The following is a 20,337-nucleotide window of genomic DNA, read 5'->3' on the forward strand; positions in this document are numbered from 1 at the left end:
ACCAGGTAGAGAAAAATGCCCATCCATTATCTCTAGACTATTTTTATCTATAATTGCATAGATTAATCATCAGATGTATTCAATATCCATTGTGAATCTGGACTATGTTGCTTTCAAATAACCTCCTGAAGGCTTAATGTCAGACTTCACCAATCTCTGCTAATTCATTGGTGAATTTTGAATAACAAGCAAATGTCAAAATGTGCCCCCAGTTCCATGAACTGTGATTATAAATAATTTCTGAAAATTCAAGGTATAGATGATTAATTTATTTTCTGAATCGCATATATTGCTTTGCTGTGGACAACCTTCACTTTACTTCATGTTTGTACTGAAATGCAATGCATTAAGGATAAATGTCCTTTTGGAGCCCCATGTGTTCAAAGGTAAAGCAGGAAGAATAAGAAAACCATAAATAACTGCCACTGAAGGAAATTGCAGCATTACTGAAAGAAAAATTGGGTATTTAAAGGCATTCATATACTGGAAATCACTAAGGAGTGATCAAAGCATTTCAGCTTAAGACATAAGACTGTTAACAATGGTGACACATTGTTTCCTTGCCCATCTGGTAACCATCAGATCAGTGACTTTATACTTATGGAGCATACAGAGAGCTTCAGCTTTGCAAAGGGGTTTACTGGGACAAGCACTTATGCCCTATGCTTTTCAGATTCCACAGAAGAATCATATTCAAGCACAGAGAAATATTTCCACTTTATTAATATAACCATAAGTCAACATTTTGAACAAAGTAGTTAAACTTCACTATTAAAAAATAAGAGAAAACACAGGATGTGAGGGTGTGTGTCTGTCATTAGATGAAAAGATTGGAGACCTGCCTCTCTGAAAGGCTACATTACCCTATGAAAAAGGTCTCCATTCCCTTGTTGTGATGACAAGAGTAGAGTTGTACTGAGAGGAAAAATGCAAAAGTTTTGTCTACCAGATAGGAATAAATTGTAACAATTATTTGTCCTATACACTGTTTCTGAAGCCTAAGGCAGAAAATCTCCAGGATGGTATTTTACAGGAAAACGTGGTCAGGGTCTAAATTTCAGGACTGTCTCATGCAATCTAGGATGACTGGTCAAGCTAATATAAGCTGCTGAGAAATTGGACAATAAATTTTCAATGTAGTTAAAAGTTAAACTTCTGTTAAGAGGACTTTATAGAATTCTTTGACTGTATTTTTTCTAAATTCAGTCTTTCTTTTTGACAAATAAGAGTCTCGAAATCTGTGTGTAAAGAAAAAAAATGAAGAAATTCTACTACTGAATATTTCGGGTTTATGAAAATGAACGATATTGTTTTGGGAAACCACCAGAAGAAATGAGTCATTTTTTAAAGGAATACTGAATTTAAAAGAAGCTTTTGCATTAAGACAGTAATGCTGAATCATTAGGAAAATGCTGAATCTCGCAGAAGAATGTTCCATACAGTTATGACAAATTCTATTTATAAGCACTCCGGATGGGGCTGTAGTCTGCAGCCCCCTCTGGGCACGTATTTCAGGATGAAGAAGAGTTGGATGAGATTAATAACCAAAGTAGAGTCCTCTTAGGAAAATGTATGCAAACAAATGTTGTTCTCATAACTCTACCAGTGGCCTAACCATTTGCAGTAGATAAGCATCCTGTGGTGATGTTTATACTATGTTCATAACCTTGCTGAATTTAAAACTACATTAAAAATTGCCTGTGTAATTCTCTTTGTGCAGAGAGTGTGTACGGAAATGCATGTAGTGATCCCTGTGGTCCAAGTGAAATTATTTTGGGATGTAAGGTGCCATAAAAACATTTGGACTTACAATACAGTCCTACTGTAATTAATATTAGAGGGCCTAATAAGGCACAGAATGCATAAGGTCTCCCCAGTTCCCTGAAGAACTACATAACATAAACGAAGGCTGTAAGGTACCCCATTGGGTAAGCTCAATAGAAGGAAATTCTACAAAAAGAGGTTTTACTTTTCAGTTGTTTCTTGCTTTTAGAAAAGAAAATCTGGTCTTAATTCTTAATCTGAAACTTAGAACAGACATGAAAAATTACCTCTGTTTTGCAAGTCTAGTTATAAATAAGCTCCTATACAGAGACAAGCCATTAAGAATAATGAAACTCTCTTGAAAATGCAATTAAGAACAGCAAATTAACACAGTTACAGAGAAAGAAAAGTGGTCATGGCTATACAGAAGAGATCATGTTTTTGCTGTGTGGTTTAAAGGGGGAGATTAAAAAGCACCATCATTCTTGTCACAGCATAAGTCTTATTCCCTGCTGTGCCATCTCATAGTTGAGATTATACTTTTATTACTTCAGAACTGCTATTGATGCTTTTTTTCTTCTTCTTCTTTACAATCTAGTGGTAAATTCAGTAGGTTTCAAAATTACAGCTTTAACTGTTGCCCTGGAATTGTTCTGCACTGGAATTTACTCTTTCATCACATTCTGAGATGATGGAGGAGACTAATATTTTTCCATAGATATTTTTTGGAAGTTTGCATGAATCAGCAATCTTTTCTCTTTTCTTCCTTATAATATCCTTCAAGAAAATTTAATTTTCAAAATTACATTTGAAAAGGAAAGCTTTGTTTCTGCTTCATAAAGACATTTTTTTCCAAAAACAGGCAAAATGAGTTCATTATAGAAGTATTTGAATATTTTTGCATGAGCATATATATATCTGTGTATATACATACATACATGCATGTATGTGCTTATACATAGAGAGAGAAAGAGAGACCTACCTACACAGTGCAGAGAAACAATTTCTCGAATTAAGCTGGTAATCTCTTATAAGACAGGATTTGTTTGGATTTCTTAACGTTGTCTTGCATTTTATGCTATAGTTTCTCATACATGCATTTCACTGGATATAGAATTAAATTATATGTCTCTTCCCAAACTATCTGAAAGCAACTAAAATAATGGGGTTTTATGCCACTTAGAAAAAAAAACACTCCAATGGAAAGATTATTTTTTCATTTGTTTGTGGGTAAAATTTGTCCTTTTCTGGGCAGATTTTCTCATGTGCTCCTTAGTAAAGAAATGATTTAGTAGACAGTAATTAAAGACATGGATAGAGCAAGCTGCAGACCTACCTGGAACTATAATTAAGGAGTAACAATGTTTTACATATCAAATAGTTCTATTCTGTATATAATGGAACATAAGAGAGTAAGAATCCTTAAAAGTGCTTATAAATAAGACTTCAATGTAAAACATGACATTTAACTATTGATAGGATATATATAGCCCATGTAATTTTACAATAACAGCATTCCGAATCTGGGTTTTTTACCAGTAAATACGCCTAGGGAATCGCACTTTGCTTGTGTGTTTTTGAAACAAACTGACAAATAATAACAAGTGTTTCAAATGGCTGAAATCTTATACTTACCTGCAAACTTGATGTGGAATTTATTCTCAGGTTTCAGTATTTGCACATACAAAGGACAATTGGGAGCAAAGTCTTTAACTGCCCATGCTCTTAAAATGGTTTGATGATCCTAGAATAAAGAGTATGAGGTCATGACAATGAAATACAAATAACTATGTTACATTATAAAAAGAATGTCTTATGAGACTGACTCCATTGAAGAAAACTCATTTTGAGACTATAAAACACCAGCTAGTGTGGATGTTCATGTATATGTTGCATAAGTAATATTATGTATTATGTATATTATATAATAAATACATACACACATTCACAGACAGTACAGTAATTCTGCAGACAAAGACAGGGCTGAAGTCAGTGAACACTGAGACTACTTCATTGAGGTCTCTCAAGCGTCTGCTTTGAAGCAGGCTTCAAGCAGACACAGAATTGCTAGCAGTGGGTGATTTTGCATAGGGATTGCTCCAGAAACTCAAATATTATGAGCCCACAGGATCAGATAGGTGCAGAGAGAGCAGGCCAATATCCTTGTACCGTTTCTTTCTTATCTTTGCAGTGTTATGGAGACTGGGGGATGTTCTCCAACAATAGCAGAAAAATTAATAGTTTTACCCATCTTCAAACAAAAGGATAATCTGGGGAGCTATACCTCTAGGCATGTGAATGCTGTGTATTTGATAGAATTCTCATTTCCATGTTTCCGTGTTCAAACATTACAGTCCAGATGAGTGGAAAACTCTATGGGTACAATGTTGGTGAGATGATTGGAGTCTTAGGGCAGTGGTAGATGGCATGTACTCTACCCAGAGACTTGGGGCAAATGGAGTGTCACAGGGAACTGCACTGCAACATGTTCTGTTTAACACCTTTAATCATGACTGGGAGAAGGTAAAAGATTGCACACTCCTTCAGGTCAGGACTGCCAAATAGGCCAAGGTAAGAAGGAGGAATGGCCTGACTAAGAACTTCATGAAATTCAGCAAAGGCACAAGCAGAGTCCTGTCTCTGAGACTGCATAACCACCTGCATTGGCACAGGCTGGAGACTGACAGGCTAGGCAGCGGCTCTGCTGGAAAAGCCCTGGGCGTCCTGGCACAAAGCAAGCTAAGCACGGGCTGGCAGTGTGCCCTGGCAGCAGAGGAGGCTGATGGCACCCTGGGCTGTTTTAACAGGAGCAAAGTGAATAGACAGAAGGCAGCAATCATTCCCCTTCACTCAGCACAAGTCAGACCGAACCTAGACACTGAATCCAGTTTGTATGTCCTCAATAGAGCAAAGATATGTATAAGATGGAGCAAGTTCAGCAAAGGGCCACCAAACTGGTCAGGGACAGAAGCAGAGGCCCAGTAAGGACAGGCTGAGGGACTGCAGCTTGTTCAGTCTGCAAAAAAGATGGCTTCAGGGGGACCTAACAGCAACCAACTTAGATGGCAATGATGAGCCATGTCTAATTAATCAAGAACCATGTATTAGATATGACTTTCCAAAGAGGCTCTGAGTTTAAATTAACGTTATATCAGGACAACAGGAATTAAGATAATTCTAAAAAAAGTATCAGCTCAATTAAAAACAGAACTCCATTTTTTATGCAGCTAAAAAATTTGTAAAACCGATGCCAGATTTAGACAGCTACTGACCAAAGGTTTCCAAGAGAATTCCCAGCCTATTAGTTTTCGTACTTGTTACTACTTGTCAAGAGTGAATAAACCACAGGATGAATACTGCTATCCCATAGAAGTAAATTATGTGCTAATATATGCATATATTGCATTTCATTAAATATGGGTAATTTCAATGTATCAGCCATCAGCTTTTATTTATTTCAGAATTAAAAAGGAATATTTGAGAGTTGCATGTAGGAAGCAATACTTGAGTTGGAATGCCTGGCCTAATCATGAAATTGGTGGTATTAAAAGATAAAATATAAAGAATGATTCACTGTGTTTGCAGCATCAGCAACAAGAAAAGCTTTCAGACTCATGAATGCAAGGGAGAATCTCTGCCTGGAACAGAGCGTAACTGACATTTTCAAACCATAATATTTTAATGTCATTTGAGGTATTAGCAAGTACTTTTTCCAACAGAAATAACAGAACGGAGCCATAAGAGGAAGACCTTTTGAGGATGCCAAAATATATTGTATCGCATGTTTTCTTGTTAGCAGTTTCATACATGTAGGATTCCTGTGCCCGTTCAAAGGATTTCAGAACTTGGATGTAGTCTGCTATAAGCTTTCCTTGTATGCAGTCATTTTTCCTTCACTTTTTCTATAGCATATGGTGACTTACCCTCCTTAGGGTTTTTTGTATTCAGGGTTTTTTGCTGTTTTGTCTTAAGGGAATGAAATGCGAACACACCTTAGAAGTAGCAAACAGCTGAGTAATGGGATAGATGGCAGTCATACAGATATAGAACAGAAAGAGGTAAGAGGTTTAGGAGTAGATTTGGGACATATTTGAAAAATCTGTGTTGTTGAAGGCATTACCTAATCCTTTTATGCAAAAAGTGTCAGGGAAACACATTCAGAGGCATTTGCAGTGATGATGTGGCTTCACAGCACAGGGTTTCAAACTAGCAGTTTCCTCCCTTCCTTTCCACAGCAATTACTCACAGACCACATTGGCTTGCAAAAGTTGTGAGAAAAGGCTGTATCCTGTATGCCACATGCATAGAAATATAGCTCATATTCAATGACACTGAGGTGAATTTCCTTTTCAAGTATTACATATATGAGCTAAGATTAAGTCAACTATCAGTAATCAAAACTGTACAGTAAATATAATTTTGGTTGTACATTTCAGACTAAGTATACTTTTCCTCTTCTCTATGTTAGATATTTCCTTTGATTTTTTTTTAATTATTTTGTCTAAAAAGCCTGGTTTTGTCAGGAGATGAAAGAATTCTTAAAAATAAGAATGAAGAATGCTTCTAAAAATTGTTCAAATGACACACTTTTATTTGAAAAAAAGAAAACCAAAAACCACACAAACCTACACTCATAGAAGTGAGTATTGTAAAACTAAAAGTATGAATCTCAACATAAAATATTTGTAGACAATTGACTAGGAAAGGGAAAGATTCCTTACAATTAACATCTTTGAAGATTATTTGGCATATTTGCAGTTTTAACACCATAAAACATTAATTGCTTTCCATTTGATAACTCTTTTTTCTGAAGAAGCAGTCTACAAATATATAACATTTAAATCAAATACTTCAGTGCTCTGTATAGCTTCGTAAGACCAATTTAGTGTCTGTGTACTGTTGATATATCGACCTTGCATAATTGTCTCATTTCTTCTCTTTTCACTTGGTATGAACATGTCTTTGTGTACAAAAGCTGGTTATTTGGGCTTCCGTGTTTTTTCCGCTCAGTTACACTCCCAAATTCCACTCCAGAGAAGCACTCCAGAGGACAGAAATGAAAATACAGGTAGGCACGTTAAGGGATTTCTTAGATTCAGTCTCTTCTTATAATATTGGTGTCTCTCTGTTTTACATATGCAGCAATTTCTGTACTATATTGTAGAGACTTTAAAAAATGTTCACATTTCTCCCAAGTAAAAAGGAGGTATATGTGTACATAATATAAACAGAGACAACTGCAACAAAATTATGCTTCTATTCAAAGTAAATAATACATGCTTCTTTGGGAAATGAGGGAAAAATAGGTTCTCTTCTGTGTGCTTTCCATGCAATGAATTGCAGTCAGTGATGAAAAATTACCACTGGTGATTAATATCGAGGTGATATTTAAGTTCATATAGCAAAAGCTGTAAGTTTCAAAGTGGATGTAACAGGAATTTAAATCATCAGAACTCAAAGCAAGACCTTGATTTAAACTATATATTTAAAGTTCTGACTTTTTTTCTTGCTATACATGACTTGATAAATTAGTTAAATCATCTCATGCAGTACATCCATCTTGTGATGCTATTAAAGCAGAGTAACTTAGATTATCAGTATAGTAAAGTCGTGCAATTTGATTAATTGAAAGGGGAAAAAGAAAGGTGCAAGCTTGAACTCAACGGTTTCTGGAGTGCAAGAGATATCTGTCCTACTTGCTATAGCAAATGAGCAACTCACATCTTGGTCTGCAAATGACAATTTTTATGAAGTAACTGCATGTCACCCGTTATTGTACTTTTATTCTGAGCTACAGACAAAATCCATGGATCAGAAGCAACACAGACTTTGGTACTAAAACTTATTAACTAATGAAATAGCAAGCAATGAACAGCTAGTGCTATCCACAGCAAATTAGTAGATTCTGTGCTGCAGACTGTAACTGCTGGGGAGATAAAACCCTTCATGGACTTTTTAAAAAATCATGAGTAACAACAACTGCTCTGAATGGGAATCTCCTCAATGCATCTGATAACTTCTGTTTTGACATCTGTCAGATGTAGGATAGCATCCAAGGGACTTCTAACATTTTGTTGGCTTTTCAAGCACAGCAGGGTAAAAAATCAGTTGTAGTTTAAAGATTGATACTGGGATGATAACTGAACTTCCTTCAGCCCAGTGACAAACTATAACCTCTTTTACTACATTACTCAAGTTCTTAGTAGTGACTAGACCTGGAACAGTGTGAGAATCAATTCCCTTTCATTTCAGAGCTTAAGGGGGCGGTAAAGTAAAACAAAATAATTAATAAAAATGAAAACAGTTGCCCTGTTTTCTACTTGCAGTAAAAATAATTGCATTCCCTGTAAAAAGGAAATCTGAGCGACAATGAAAAAAAAAAACACAGAGAGAAGTGATATTTTGTTTAAAAACTTCAGATGGCATTGACCCTCAGTGTATCACTGCAGCAGCTGACAAACTGCACTGTTATGACTAGGCAACTAGTCACCCAACAGAGCATTCTGTTCCAGAAGAAGGGAACAGGAGTGTGTCTTTGGTAAAATTTGCCCATTTGTATGCTTCAGATACAATGATAAATGAGACTCAGTAGTAGTCTGTACTGGAAGCTGAAATGCATCAGGTATCATTTTAGTATTTCCTGGGGCACATCATCCCTAAGGGCAGAAAGTCTGCCTGGAGAGAGTTGTAGCTGGCCACAACTCTGTAACCAAAACCAAATCGTGCTGGCCAGAATGGACGGAAGCTCTGTGAGCTCCGTGTAAAGTCCACTGCCTTGCCCTGTAGGCAAGTTTAGCAGAGTTGAAAATTGCCCTTTCTTTGTATAAATTCTGGACAGGTTATGAGCAGACATGAACAGCTTACCTGTAAGGGAGTCCTGCAGTGATGCAGCTGTCCTTAAAGCTATATAAACCTAGCAAGTGCAAGGTAAATCAGCTCAGCTTGTATGGGTTTTCTCATTGGATGCAGAAGGAACAACAGTGACGGGGGATGAGGACAAGGCTGAGGTACTTAATGCCTTCTTTGCCTCAATCTTTAATAGTAAGGTAAGTTGTTCCCTCTGTGTACACACTCAGGAGTCAGTGGAGCAAAATGAGGCTCCCATGATCCAAGAGGAGGTGGTCAGAGACTTGCTTGCCCAGCTAGACACCCACAAATCTATGGGGCCGGATGGGATCCACCCGAGAGTATTGAGGAGGCTGGTGGATGTGCTGGCCAAACCCCTTTCCATCATCTTCCAAGAGTCCTGGAAGACTGAGGAAGTTCCACTGGACTGGAGGCTGGCTGATGTTGTGCCCATCTACAAGGAGGGAGGATCGCAGGGAGGATCCAGGGAACTACAGGCCTGTCAGTCTGACCTCAGTGCCAGGGAAAGTCATGGAACAGGTGATCTTGAGTGCTATCATGAAGCACATGCAAGAGAACCGGGTGATCAGGCCCAGTCAACATGGGTTCACAAAAGGCAGGTCTTGCCAAAGTAACCTGACCGCCTTCTATAACAAAGTGACTCTACTGGATGAGGGAAAGGCTGTGGATGTGTCTTCCTGGACATCTGTAAAGCCTTTGACACAGTTTCTCACAGTATTCTGCTTCGGAAACTGGCAGCCTCTGGCCTGGACAGGCGCACACTCTCCTGGGTGGAAAACTGGTTGGATGGCCGGGCCCAGAGAGTGGTGGGAAATTGAGTTAAATCCAGCTGGAGACCAGTTACAAGTGGTGTCCCCAGGGCTCAGTGCTGGGTCCAGCCCTGTTCAATGTCTTTATCAATGACCTGGATGAAGGCATTGAGTGATCCCTTGGCAGGTTTGCAGGGGACACTAAGCTGGGTGGAAGTGTGCATCTGATGGAGGGTAGGGAGGCTTTTCAAAAGGATCTGAACAGGCTGGACCGCTGCGCAGAGTCCAATGGCGTGAGGTTTAACAAGGCCAAATGCCGGGTCCTGCACTTGGGGCACAACAACCCTGTGCAGCTACACACTAGGAGAAGTCTGGCTAGAAAGCTGCCTGGAGGAGAGGGACCTGGGGGTGTTGGTTGACAGCCAAAGGAACATGAGCCAGCAGTGTGCCCAGGTGGCCAAGAAGGCCAATGGCATCTTGGCTTGGATCAGACACAGTGTGACCAGCAGGTCCAGGTTATTCTCCCTCTATACTTGGCACTGGTGAGACCGCTCCTCGAATCCTGTGTTCATTTCTGGGCCCCTCACCACAAGAAGGATGTTGAGGCTCTGGAGCGAGTCCAGAGAAGAGCAACAAAGCTGGTGAAGGGGCTGGAGAACAGGCCTTACGAGGAGCGGCTGAGAGAGCTGGGGTTGTTTAGCCTGGAGAAGAGGAGGCTGAGGGGAGACCTCATTGCTCTCTATAACTACCTGAAAGGAGGTTGTGGAGAGGAGGGTGCTGGCTTCTTCTCCCAAGTGACAGGGGACAGGACAAGAGGGAATGGCCTCAAGCTCCGCCAGGGGAGATTTAGGCTTGACATTAGGAAAAAATTTTTCACAGAAAGGGTCATTGGGCACTGGAACAGGCTGCCCAGGGAGGTGGTTGAGTCACCTTCCCTAGAGGTGTTTAAGGCACGGGTGGACGAGGTGCTGAGGGGCATGGTTTAGTGGTTGATAGGAATGGTTGGACTCAGTGATCCAGTGGGTCCTTTCCAACCTAGTTATTCTATGATTCCATAATTCTATGATTTCTAATCATTTCACAACTGTCAAGTATATTTTGTGAAATAAGATACTGTAGCTGACTTATTCTAAACTTCATGGCTCATTTAGGCAAGGCAGCTTGGCTTTTTGATATTTTTCAGTCTCACAGAAGTTACCACTATTTTTCCTGGTATATGCAAGAACTGTTGCTTGTTTTATCCTTAAATACCCTAGCACCTCTGTCACTTCCACATAGTACATTCTGAATGCTTGCCTTACTTGACTGCTACAGGAATACTTGCTGCCAAGTCAGTGGCTTTTGCCAGTGTGTTTTCAGGAGTCTATTACTGATTAATCAAATTCAAAGCTCTTAGTTCAGTAAGTTTGAATATTATAGTACGTTCACAGATTTATTTCTCAGGGAGTTCAGTGGCTTTCTGCAACTGATGGGTCCAGCACAGGGTCTTTAGCTTTGAATAAAATGTTTTTTACAGTAAGTTGATAGTCTACAAAAATTTCAGTTACTTTTGATAATCTTTTCTCCTGGGGGTTCATTTGCCTAGCAAGGAACTATTCCTTTCTTCTTGCTAGCTGCATCTTATTTTGCGTTTTTTGTTCTTCCTCCTCTGATAAGCCATTTGTGTAGATTTTGATGGCAGATGAAGTAATTGTAGCAAGTGATAGAGAATATATTAAGAAATAATACATACATAATGCAAAGAACTTGTTATCAATGTTTTAAAGTACCCACTTCTAACGTTTAGAAAGATAATTGCTATTTCTTATAATGTAGCAGAAAAATCATATTTTTAACTGAGATAGCTTAAAAGATAATTACAGAATTATAAACACTAATTTGATCTCGTTAGGCAATTTATAAGCATCTTAATTTAACTTCATGAATATTTAGACTTATTCTGATCTTCCTTTGGAGTTCAAGATCAAACTGAATAAAGCCAAGTGTGCAATAATTTAGCATGCAGCTCAGGGTGAAAAACTTAAAGTTGTGTTCATAAATACTTCCTCAGTGGACTTTTATCCTCAATATTCACGATCAGTAGGCAATTTCATTAGTTTGAAGAATTGTAGTTCACATTAAAATAATTTTAACTTTCATCACTGATACACTGAGTACAGGTTTCTATTAGCAGTCTTCCTTTGTGCACAGTTATTTATCTGACTGCAAATGATCAGCAGAATGAGTAAAACCACAGTAACTTATTAAAGGAAATCTTTCTTTTTTTTTACATGTAAAATTGACCACCAGGTTTTTTTTTTAAATCCTGTAAGAATGTATAAATTCTTACATTCAAAAAAAAAGTTCAATGTGCAACTAAAATATGCTGTAATATCCTAACTTCTTTAGTACGCAGTTCATGAAATTTATTTTCTAAAAAAGCAGAGATCAATATGTTATGTGAAGTGAGCCACTAGGTCATATTTCATTAATTTGTGAAATCTTTGCCTTGTAGAATCCAATAGAAATCTTTTCATTATCTTAACTGAGAAAAGTTCACACTACACACAAAATCTCTGTGCATATAAGTTAGTTTTGATCTGTTCACAGAAGCCTCAGTCCATGAGAGGGAATACGGCTAGTGACAGTATAAACAGTATTCATGTTCATTTAGTTATTTTTTCAGAACTTACAGCTGCTGTCCGGTCCACCTCACAGCGGCTACTCAGAATGAAACAAGCTTCGGCATCATCCATTCTAGAAGAGGGAAGAAAAGCTTGTCACATACCAACAAAATACTTACAAGGATTTGTGTTTCATATTTTATAGTCTCGTATGAAACAGAATACAGAGAAAATTCCAGCATTATCTGAATGTCAGTAGCAGTCACCTTGTGCACAAAGCAGCACCAGTCTACATGGTGCATAAAAGCTAGTATTGATAAGAATGAACGAGAGGGGGCAGACAACTTAATATAGATTTGTCTTACCTAGTTACATCAGAAAAATGGATAGTTAAATAGTATAATTATGCATTAGGGATAATTAACAAACATTTCTCTGTATGTATGCATTAAATGAATTAACTATTTTCAGTTCATGGTCTCTTTGAGAACTTTTAATACCTAATTGTTCTCTAGTGGGTACAACTGATCATGCAATAAAGAGCGGTGGTGGAAGTGCAGGGAAAAAAAATGTCTGACTGAAGGTTTTATCAGTGTTTGTTTTTCCTTTCTTGCCTCAGATCTTGATATCTTTCTCCAGTGAATCCTACTTCACTTACTGGTACATGGAATTAAAGAAATAGGTTGGTTCACCTCCTTTGGAAGATAAGACTTTCTGGGCAAAGAGAAACAGATCATCAAAATATGTTTCCTGAAAAAGGGAAAAGTGAGACAGAAGCAAGAAAAAATGAGTGGGCAATTCACTGCCCACTATAGCAACTCTATTCTGGTTCTGGAAGGGTACTTTAGATTCCTAAATGTTTAGTTCCTCAGCTGATAGAAAATGGAGTTGGTTGTTGTTAGTTTAGGCCATTTGGGAGCCTAAGCTTAGACTGAGAGACCATTTTTTTAATGTACTGTACAAATGCAGGACAAAAAAGAGAGTCCTTGCCATATAAGCTCCAAGGGGTATGACGAAAGACAACAAAAGTATATGCAAATATGGGAAACAGGAAGAAATGGCATGATAATACCCAAATATAAAAACTATCATAGCAGAAAGTGGTCTCACTAAATATCAGAGCAGAGAACCGACTGAAGAGAGGATACAATGGAGAATACTGGGATTAATATACAGATGTTTCTGAGAAATTAATTCTAGATTGAAAGGACAACGGGGATGAAAATCACAATGGGATTTTCATGTTAATCTGTTGTATGTGTGAAAGAGTAGATTATTATAGCCTTATCAGAAGGTCACCTCTCAGGAAATTTGTAGGATAAGTGAGAATAAGGGATCACTCCTTAATACAAGAGTAAGCCAGGGAAGGCCTGCAATGAGGCAAAGTGTTGTAGTACGTAAATAGTATTTCCAGAGTGTTCTGAAACAAGGGTTCTGGGAGTTAAGATTATATATGTTAAGAACATAGAATCATAGAATCATAGAATCATAGAATCATAGAATCATAGAATCATAGAATCATAGAATCATTTCTCACAGCATTCTGCTCTCACAGCATTCTGCTTGAGAAACTGTCAGCCTCTGGCCTGGACAGGCACACACACTCCTGGGTGGAAAACTGGTTGGATGGCCGGGCCCAGAGAGTGGTGGGAAATTGAGTTAAATCCAGCTGGAGGCCAGTGACAAGTGGGGTTCCCCAGGGCTCAGTGCTGGGTCCAGCCCTGTTCAATGTCTTTATCAATGACCTGGATGAAGCCATTGAGTGCACCCTTAGCAAGTTTGCAGACGACACTAAGCTGGGTGGAAGTGTTGATCTGCTGGAGGGTAGGGAGGTTCTGCAAAGGGATCTGAACAGGCTGGACCGCTGCGCAGAGTCCAATGGCATGAGGTTTAACAAGGCCAAATGCCGGGTCCTGCACTTGGGGCACAACAACCCTATGCAGTGCTACAGACTAGGAGAAGTCTGGCTAGAAAGCTGCCTGGAGGAGAGGGACCTGGAGGTGTTGGTTGACAGCCAAAGGAACATGAGCCAGCAGTGTGCCCAAGTGGCCAAGAAGGCCAATGGCATCTTGGCTTGTATCAGAAACGGCGTGACCAGCAGGTCCAGGGAGGTTATTCTCCCTCTGTACTCGGCACTGGTGAGACTGCTCCTCGAATCCTGTGTTCATTTCTGGGCCTTTCAACACAAGAAGGATGTTGAGGATCTGGAATGAGTCCAGAGAAGAGCAACGAAGCTGGTGAGGGGGCTGGAGAGCAGGTCTTATGAGGAGCGGCTGAGAGAGCTGTTGTTGTTTAGCCTGGAGAAGAGGAGGCTGAGGGGAGACCTCATTGCTCTCTACAACTACCTGAATGAAAGTTGTAGAGAGGAGGGTGCTGGCCTCTTCTCCCAAGTGACAGGGGACAGGACAAGAGGGAATGGCCTCAAGCTCCACCAGGGGAGGTTTAGGCTGGACATTAGGAAAAAATTTTTCACAGAAAGGGTCATTGGGCACTGGAACAGGCTGCCCAGAGAGGTGGTTGACTCACCTTCCCTGCAGGTGTTTAAGGCACGGGTGGACAAGGTGCTAAGGGGCATGGTTTAGTGTTTGATAGGAATGGTTGGACTCGATGATCCGGTGGGTCTCTTCCAACCTGGTGATTCTATGATTCTATGATTCTATGAAACAAGGGTTCTGGGAGTTAAGATTATATATGTCAAGAACATATAGTCTTAAGGGGGCCAAAAATGAGAGCTTGTGTGAGAAAACACTTCCAAGATGCAGACTCAGTCTCCATAGGATGCTCTACAATAAGATTCCAAGCTTGATGATACTGGTTTCATTTTGGCAGCAAAAATTAAGATCTATTTACAACTGTCTGTGACTAAACTGAAGTTGATTAATAGATATCATAATGCGATGTCATCTAACTTGGCCAACTTTTTAGGTTTTACGGTAGAAACAGTGATTAAATTTTTGTGTTTTGTGTAAGATCATTCAAAGAATAAAGAGCAGAGAAGTATAAGGTCAGGCGACTGTAGATTTCCCTTTGGCACTTAGCAGTAGGAACACAGGGGAAGCTTCAAAAGATTAAAGTATGTGAAATGTAAAAGTCATTGTAACAAAGGCAAATCAATATATCCAAAATCATAATGTCAAATGCAGTACGTGGAGAAGTGAGGACAGGAAGCCATTTCTGAGAACTGATTAGGAAGAAATCATGGGAGCTGTACGAGTAGTTTCAGGTAAGCACGGGAACACAATTGGGAAGATAAGGTCCTTAACAATGTTGTAGGAAAGAAAATTCAGTGAAATTAAATGCGATTTTGATGAGATCTGATGAAATAAGTCAGATTGACAGTATAAATAGATGATTTTGCATGGAAGCAAAACCTTATGTGAACACATTCACCTTTTTCTCCAATATTTTTTGCAACTTCTTGAATCACTTCAACCACAGACAACAAGGATAATAACGGAGATCAACATCTATGAATGTAATGAATTTACACAACAGAAACATTGGTAGCATCTATGATGAAAACATATATTAGAAGCCAGAATATCCTTATGAGAGAAATGTTATTCATGTTGTAACAACTGAAAAAGCCTCATTGATTACACCATTTTTATGTGCCAGAAAACAATCTGAGACAAAAAAAAAAATAGTTCACCCTCTTGAGGATGGCAGAAATTAGAGAGACTTAAGGAAAAAGTATAAGGTAGAGAAAAAGAGTGGGCTTGAAGATGACTAAGATATGTGATGGTCCACTACAGAAAAGGGAAGGAGAGAGAAAAAATATTTGAGGTCATGATAGAACATGAGAGAAAGCTATGGGGGAAAAAAACAAGCATGGTAGTGTTATTCACTTTCTAGGTGTTAGTCTGCATAGAGAATGAGAGCTATTTTAATCCACTACCATGTTGTTTCAAATGCTGAAGCTTCTATAGAGATTCCAGTCATGCTAATGAACAGTACACGTATCAGCATGATACCTCATGAAAGAGTTCATTCTGGTTTTTTGTTAAAGCTGGGTCCATGAACACTATTCAGAGGACATAAAAAATTTGCACACTGAAGCTCTCAAAAGTAGGAAGCAAGAACAAATATCACTTTTATAAAGTCAAACTGTGTACTAGGATATATAAAGAAAAATACAGTGTTTAGTTAACTGACGACTCACTACTTACACAGTCAGCCAACTTTTAGTATTCCTTTACTTTTTGGTGTGACTTTTATAATGTTATTTTGACATTGCATTCCACGCATAATATATTTTTAGATTTCAATAATGAAATGCTTCTTGATTATTTTTGTTGTTGTTACCATTTGCCTTGGTATCTTCACAGTACATTATGTTCTTATTAAAAAGAAATTCAGCAAACAACTTAGGTAGAGTTATATTTCATATTAAATGTTCCATTAAATTCCCACTACACTTCTTCCCTCAGAAGAGGCTGAAAATTACTTTATGACAGGTACATTCAATTACACGTTCTGTAGGAAAAAGCACAGTTCCACAGTTGACTACCTCCAGAATATTATAAATGATAGTCAAGATTATCTTTAGGGAACAGCCTAATTTTTCTTCTCCTAATACGTAGAACAAATTCCAGATAAATCCCCATTAATTCCTTCTTGAAATCAGCAAGCAAGAAAGAAAAGGAACCTCTCTCTAAAAATTCCTAATCCTGAAAAGTTTTATTGTATTTTCAAATTTTAAGCAGAAATAGAAGTAGTTGTTTTTTCAGTGAAAGAAATCTGAGAAGAAAACACAGTTCACTAGACCTCTCACAGGATAGATTCCTGGAAGTATAATGAATTCCCTGGGGTAAAGAAGGCTGAACGACAAAAATATCCAGATGGGTACTGACTTAATATTAGATATCCGTATGAGTTGCTAAGTAAGCTCTTATAATGACCAATGCAGATAAGTTAAATCAGTTATTTTCTGATAATCACCTTTCTCTCTCTCTGGAAGAGTTTACAGGTACGGTCCTCCTACGTTAATGCTACCGTGAATTCCTTCACACTTTCAAGTCATTGAGCAAGGGAAGTATGTTGAAGAACTGTGTTGACTGATGTGTTTTGATTATTGTAAGTCACTATTAACTGTTAGAGAGGATTTTTTAGAAGTGGTGGACATACATAATAAGACAAAGGCCCTGAAAGATGGGTATATGGGTAGAGTAGTGGCTTATACTACCACGCTGAACTTAGGAGGAAAACAAAAATATGCAATGTGTTCAGAGGGTGATAATTATTTTTGGGGGTTTTTTTCCCCTTCAGCTGGTCAAGAGAACTACCTTCACGTTTACCATCTTTGCTTAAGGAACAGAAATAAATTCTAGCAATTCTGTCAGTTTTGGAATTTACTGTTCCACTTTTTCAGAAGAAATCACAGGCACTCTGCTTCAATACCTTTAAAACTGAGACAGAAAAGACTGTGAAGAAAATTTGGTCAAATGAAAGAGATTGCTAACATTTGTTCCTTCAAAATGTTCAGATATTAAAAGAAACAAATTATATCAAAGAGCCTTGCTTTCTAAATACACATGCTTTCCTTCTAGCATGGCTTTATTTGTTTGTCAAACTTATTTATCAAACAGTATGAGTGAAACAAAAGTAAAAAACAATATTGGTCAATATTTGCCTACTTAGCTCTCAACAGGTCTTGATCTTTTAGTGCTGAGCCTTGCAGATAGATAACTCTCTGAGACCACATTGGGATTTGTAACACCCTTCGGACCTGAGCATCCATCTCAGCAGGACACAAAATAACAACATAATAGTCCTGTCAAAAACATAAGGGGGAACAGTCATGTTATTCTTTCATGTTACCATTTATTGTTACTAGAGAATGAGTCAACAGAGACTCGGGGTGTCAGAAATGCCTCTGATAAATCTCAGGTTTCATTGACAAAAGTTATTTGAATACATGTGTTTAGAATATTGAATTCTTTAATAAAAATGGCTGGATAGGTTGGCAACTAAAGTCCATTTAGAAACATTTGTATTTCCATATAAGCATAGTTTTTTTAGAGACAATTTACATTTCTGTTATTCCAGCTGGAAAATGTAGGAAGTTTTAAATAATTGAAATGGAATTATCTTCCCCCATTTTTTTTCCTCTATATTAATGGGCAGATCCAAACTCTGTTTCCTGTGCTACAGACAGTCCTTGCTAGGAAAACAAAGGTTGCTCTGAAGAGTACATATGTGTACATACGGAAAGGAGAGAGAAATCAAATGTGAGAGTTAGAGTTTAGGACAGACTTGTCATAGAAGTCTTCCTTAGCACATGCAGACTTCTACAGAAAACTTAGTGCATTGAATTTGGTGTAAACTCTGTATCTGAAGCTTCCCATTTCAAATGAGAAGGAAATGTATATAAGTTCTTTTAGGCTACATAAGTAGTATCAGGACATTTCATCTTTGTCTCCAGTGCATCACAGTGTCTGACTCATTCTTCAGGCTAATTAACTGAATCTGGGATTTCAATTTGTGTTTGCATGTATGAAAACTGGATTTCTTTGTGCATTTGCTTTTGCCTCTTACTAGCTAATTATTTGAGGGTATATTTTGGATTTGGGATTTGTCAAATTGCTGCTTGGTAAATTGAGGATTGTATTTTTGTGATGTTTTGCACTGGTTAATGAAGCATGGTACCACAGGTAACTTAGTAAAAGACACAGAGGATATTTAGTAAAAGAAATGGCCTGTAGCAAAGCTAATGATAATGAATCCAAATTGCTACCTCAGATAAATAAGCTTTTATATGAACAAAATCATTTATATGACATCTGCTTCCACTAGCTAGGGAATTTGTGTACACTAAGAAAATCTCGTGTGTAATTTTTCAATGTCTTTGTCCTTTAAAGTATTTCTATTTATTTCTTAATTCCAACAATTCCAAAAGGATCTAATATTTCACTGGCAAAAAAAAAACCAAAGCAAAATGTGAAAACTAAAAGGCGCTTTGACTTGTAAGTAGTTCTGGATCCAGCCCCAAAACAACAGGAAAAAGTAATCTGAGTATTTCTCATTTATTTTCTGGTTTGGTGTAGAATATAAAGAATTTGCATGGAAATATCTGTTTCTAAAAGGACTGGCATAATTTAACAAGATGATAATTGCATCTATTTAGTCTATATACATCAATTTAAAACTAATGCCTCCATGCCGCATCTCAGCTTTTTATTGCAATTATAGATTCCCAATTCACTCCGCTATTCCCAAATTCAGTTTTACAAATTAAAGACCATTTGAGAAGGCTGTCCACAAACAATCAGTGTTTTGAGTTTTTCTTTTTTCTTTTCACTATAAATACCTGCAATCTGGGATGAGCATAGAATTCATTTAAGAAATCCATAAGTAAGTCAATCTTCAGAGAGCTAACACACAGCACAACATGTTTTTCTGTCTGAGCTCTGTGTCGACTGTAGTTACCACCAGACTTCTGTCTCTCCATCCACAAATATGCCAGCTGTTCAAACTGCAAGAGATGCCAGTTGTCAGTGAAATATAGATAAGCAGATGTGGAGCAACAATGCTGCATCGTTCATCTCATGCCTCTATGAAAATATGCACTTAGCCCACAATGTCTTTATTCTTTGTAAAACATTCTCTAGTAAGTGAGTGTGATGAATAATAGGGTGCTTGAAAAATATGGCAGCAGAGCCAGTCTCTATCACACGCAAATAGCAGAATAAATCCATTAAAATATCATAAGACTGCAGTTAACACCAAGATTTTAGAAAAGAGTGAAGGATGTACCTTATTTCCTTTATGTATTTTATACATCTGAGATCTCTTTTTCCAGTGCCACATGACATAAATGCTTGCCTCAAATGGAAGGTTACATTTTCACACACTTCAGTATATACTGTGAGTATATACCATTGGATAGAAGCGCCTTTATACTTATTTTGGGCAATAACTCCTCTCAGAGATTTTATAATGTTATGGAGGTGACCTTCTGCAAACTCTTTTATCTGTCTTAGAAATTTAGATACAACTTAAATACACAGCTGCTGTTAACACAGCAAATTTGCTTTAGCTGGGAGAACAATATATGCAGGCTAACAGCAAACATTGATCTAGTGTTCTGAATCCTTTAGAATACTGTAACAATCAGTGCCACTGTAACAATCTGCAATAAAGCATACAAACACGTTTTCAAAATTGGCATAAGTAATATGCATTTAATAGTGAGTTCAATTTAACTATGTAACTATCTGTGAGAGAGCTGCTGCTTGTCATGCACATTCAGCTGAATCATGAATAGTAATTGATTTCATATCATAGCAGGACAAAAGCTCAGGAGAGGATAGCCCCATCTTCTGTGTATGTAAAACTATATGAAGCCCCATTAT

At 37.9% G+C, this 20,337-nt stretch overlaps 2 protein-coding genes across 9 annotated transcripts in view; one reads left to right on the forward strand and one right to left on the reverse strand.

Annotated features, from left to right (window-relative positions):
• KCNT2 (potassium sodium-activated channel subfamily T member 2) overlaps positions 1-20,337 on the reverse strand; it is a 140,791-nt gene that overhangs the window by 48,293 nt on the left and 72,161 nt on the right. For all 8 annotated transcript variants that reach the window (XM_069862520.1, XM_069862519.1, XM_069862517.1 and 5 more), the window contains 4 exons: positions 19,293-19,457; positions 17,620-17,756; positions 12,053-12,116; positions 3,400-3,508 (listed from right to left, as the gene is read on the reverse strand). In XM_069862520.1, the coding sequence (XP_069718621.1) occupies positions 3,400-3,508; positions 12,053-12,116; positions 17,620-17,756; positions 19,293-19,457 (475 nt within the window). The remainder of the gene's footprint in view (positions 1-3,399; positions 3,509-12,052; positions 12,117-17,619; positions 17,757-19,292; positions 19,458-20,337) is intronic.
• Positions 4,467-20,337, forward strand: part of CFH (complement factor H) — a 131,625-nt gene continuing 115,754 nt past the window's right edge. The window contains exon 1 of the mRNA XM_069862502.1: positions 4,467-4,471. The gene's annotated coding sequence lies outside the window, so the exon portion shown is untranslated. The remainder of the gene's footprint in view (positions 4,472-20,337) is intronic.

This window comes from Phaenicophaeus curvirostris, chromosome 8, assembly GCF_032191515.1.
Source record: "Phaenicophaeus curvirostris isolate KB17595 chromosome 8, BPBGC_Pcur_1.0, whole genome shotgun sequence".
NCBI lineage: Eukaryota > Metazoa > Chordata > Aves > Cuculiformes > Cuculidae > Phaenicophaeus > Phaenicophaeus curvirostris.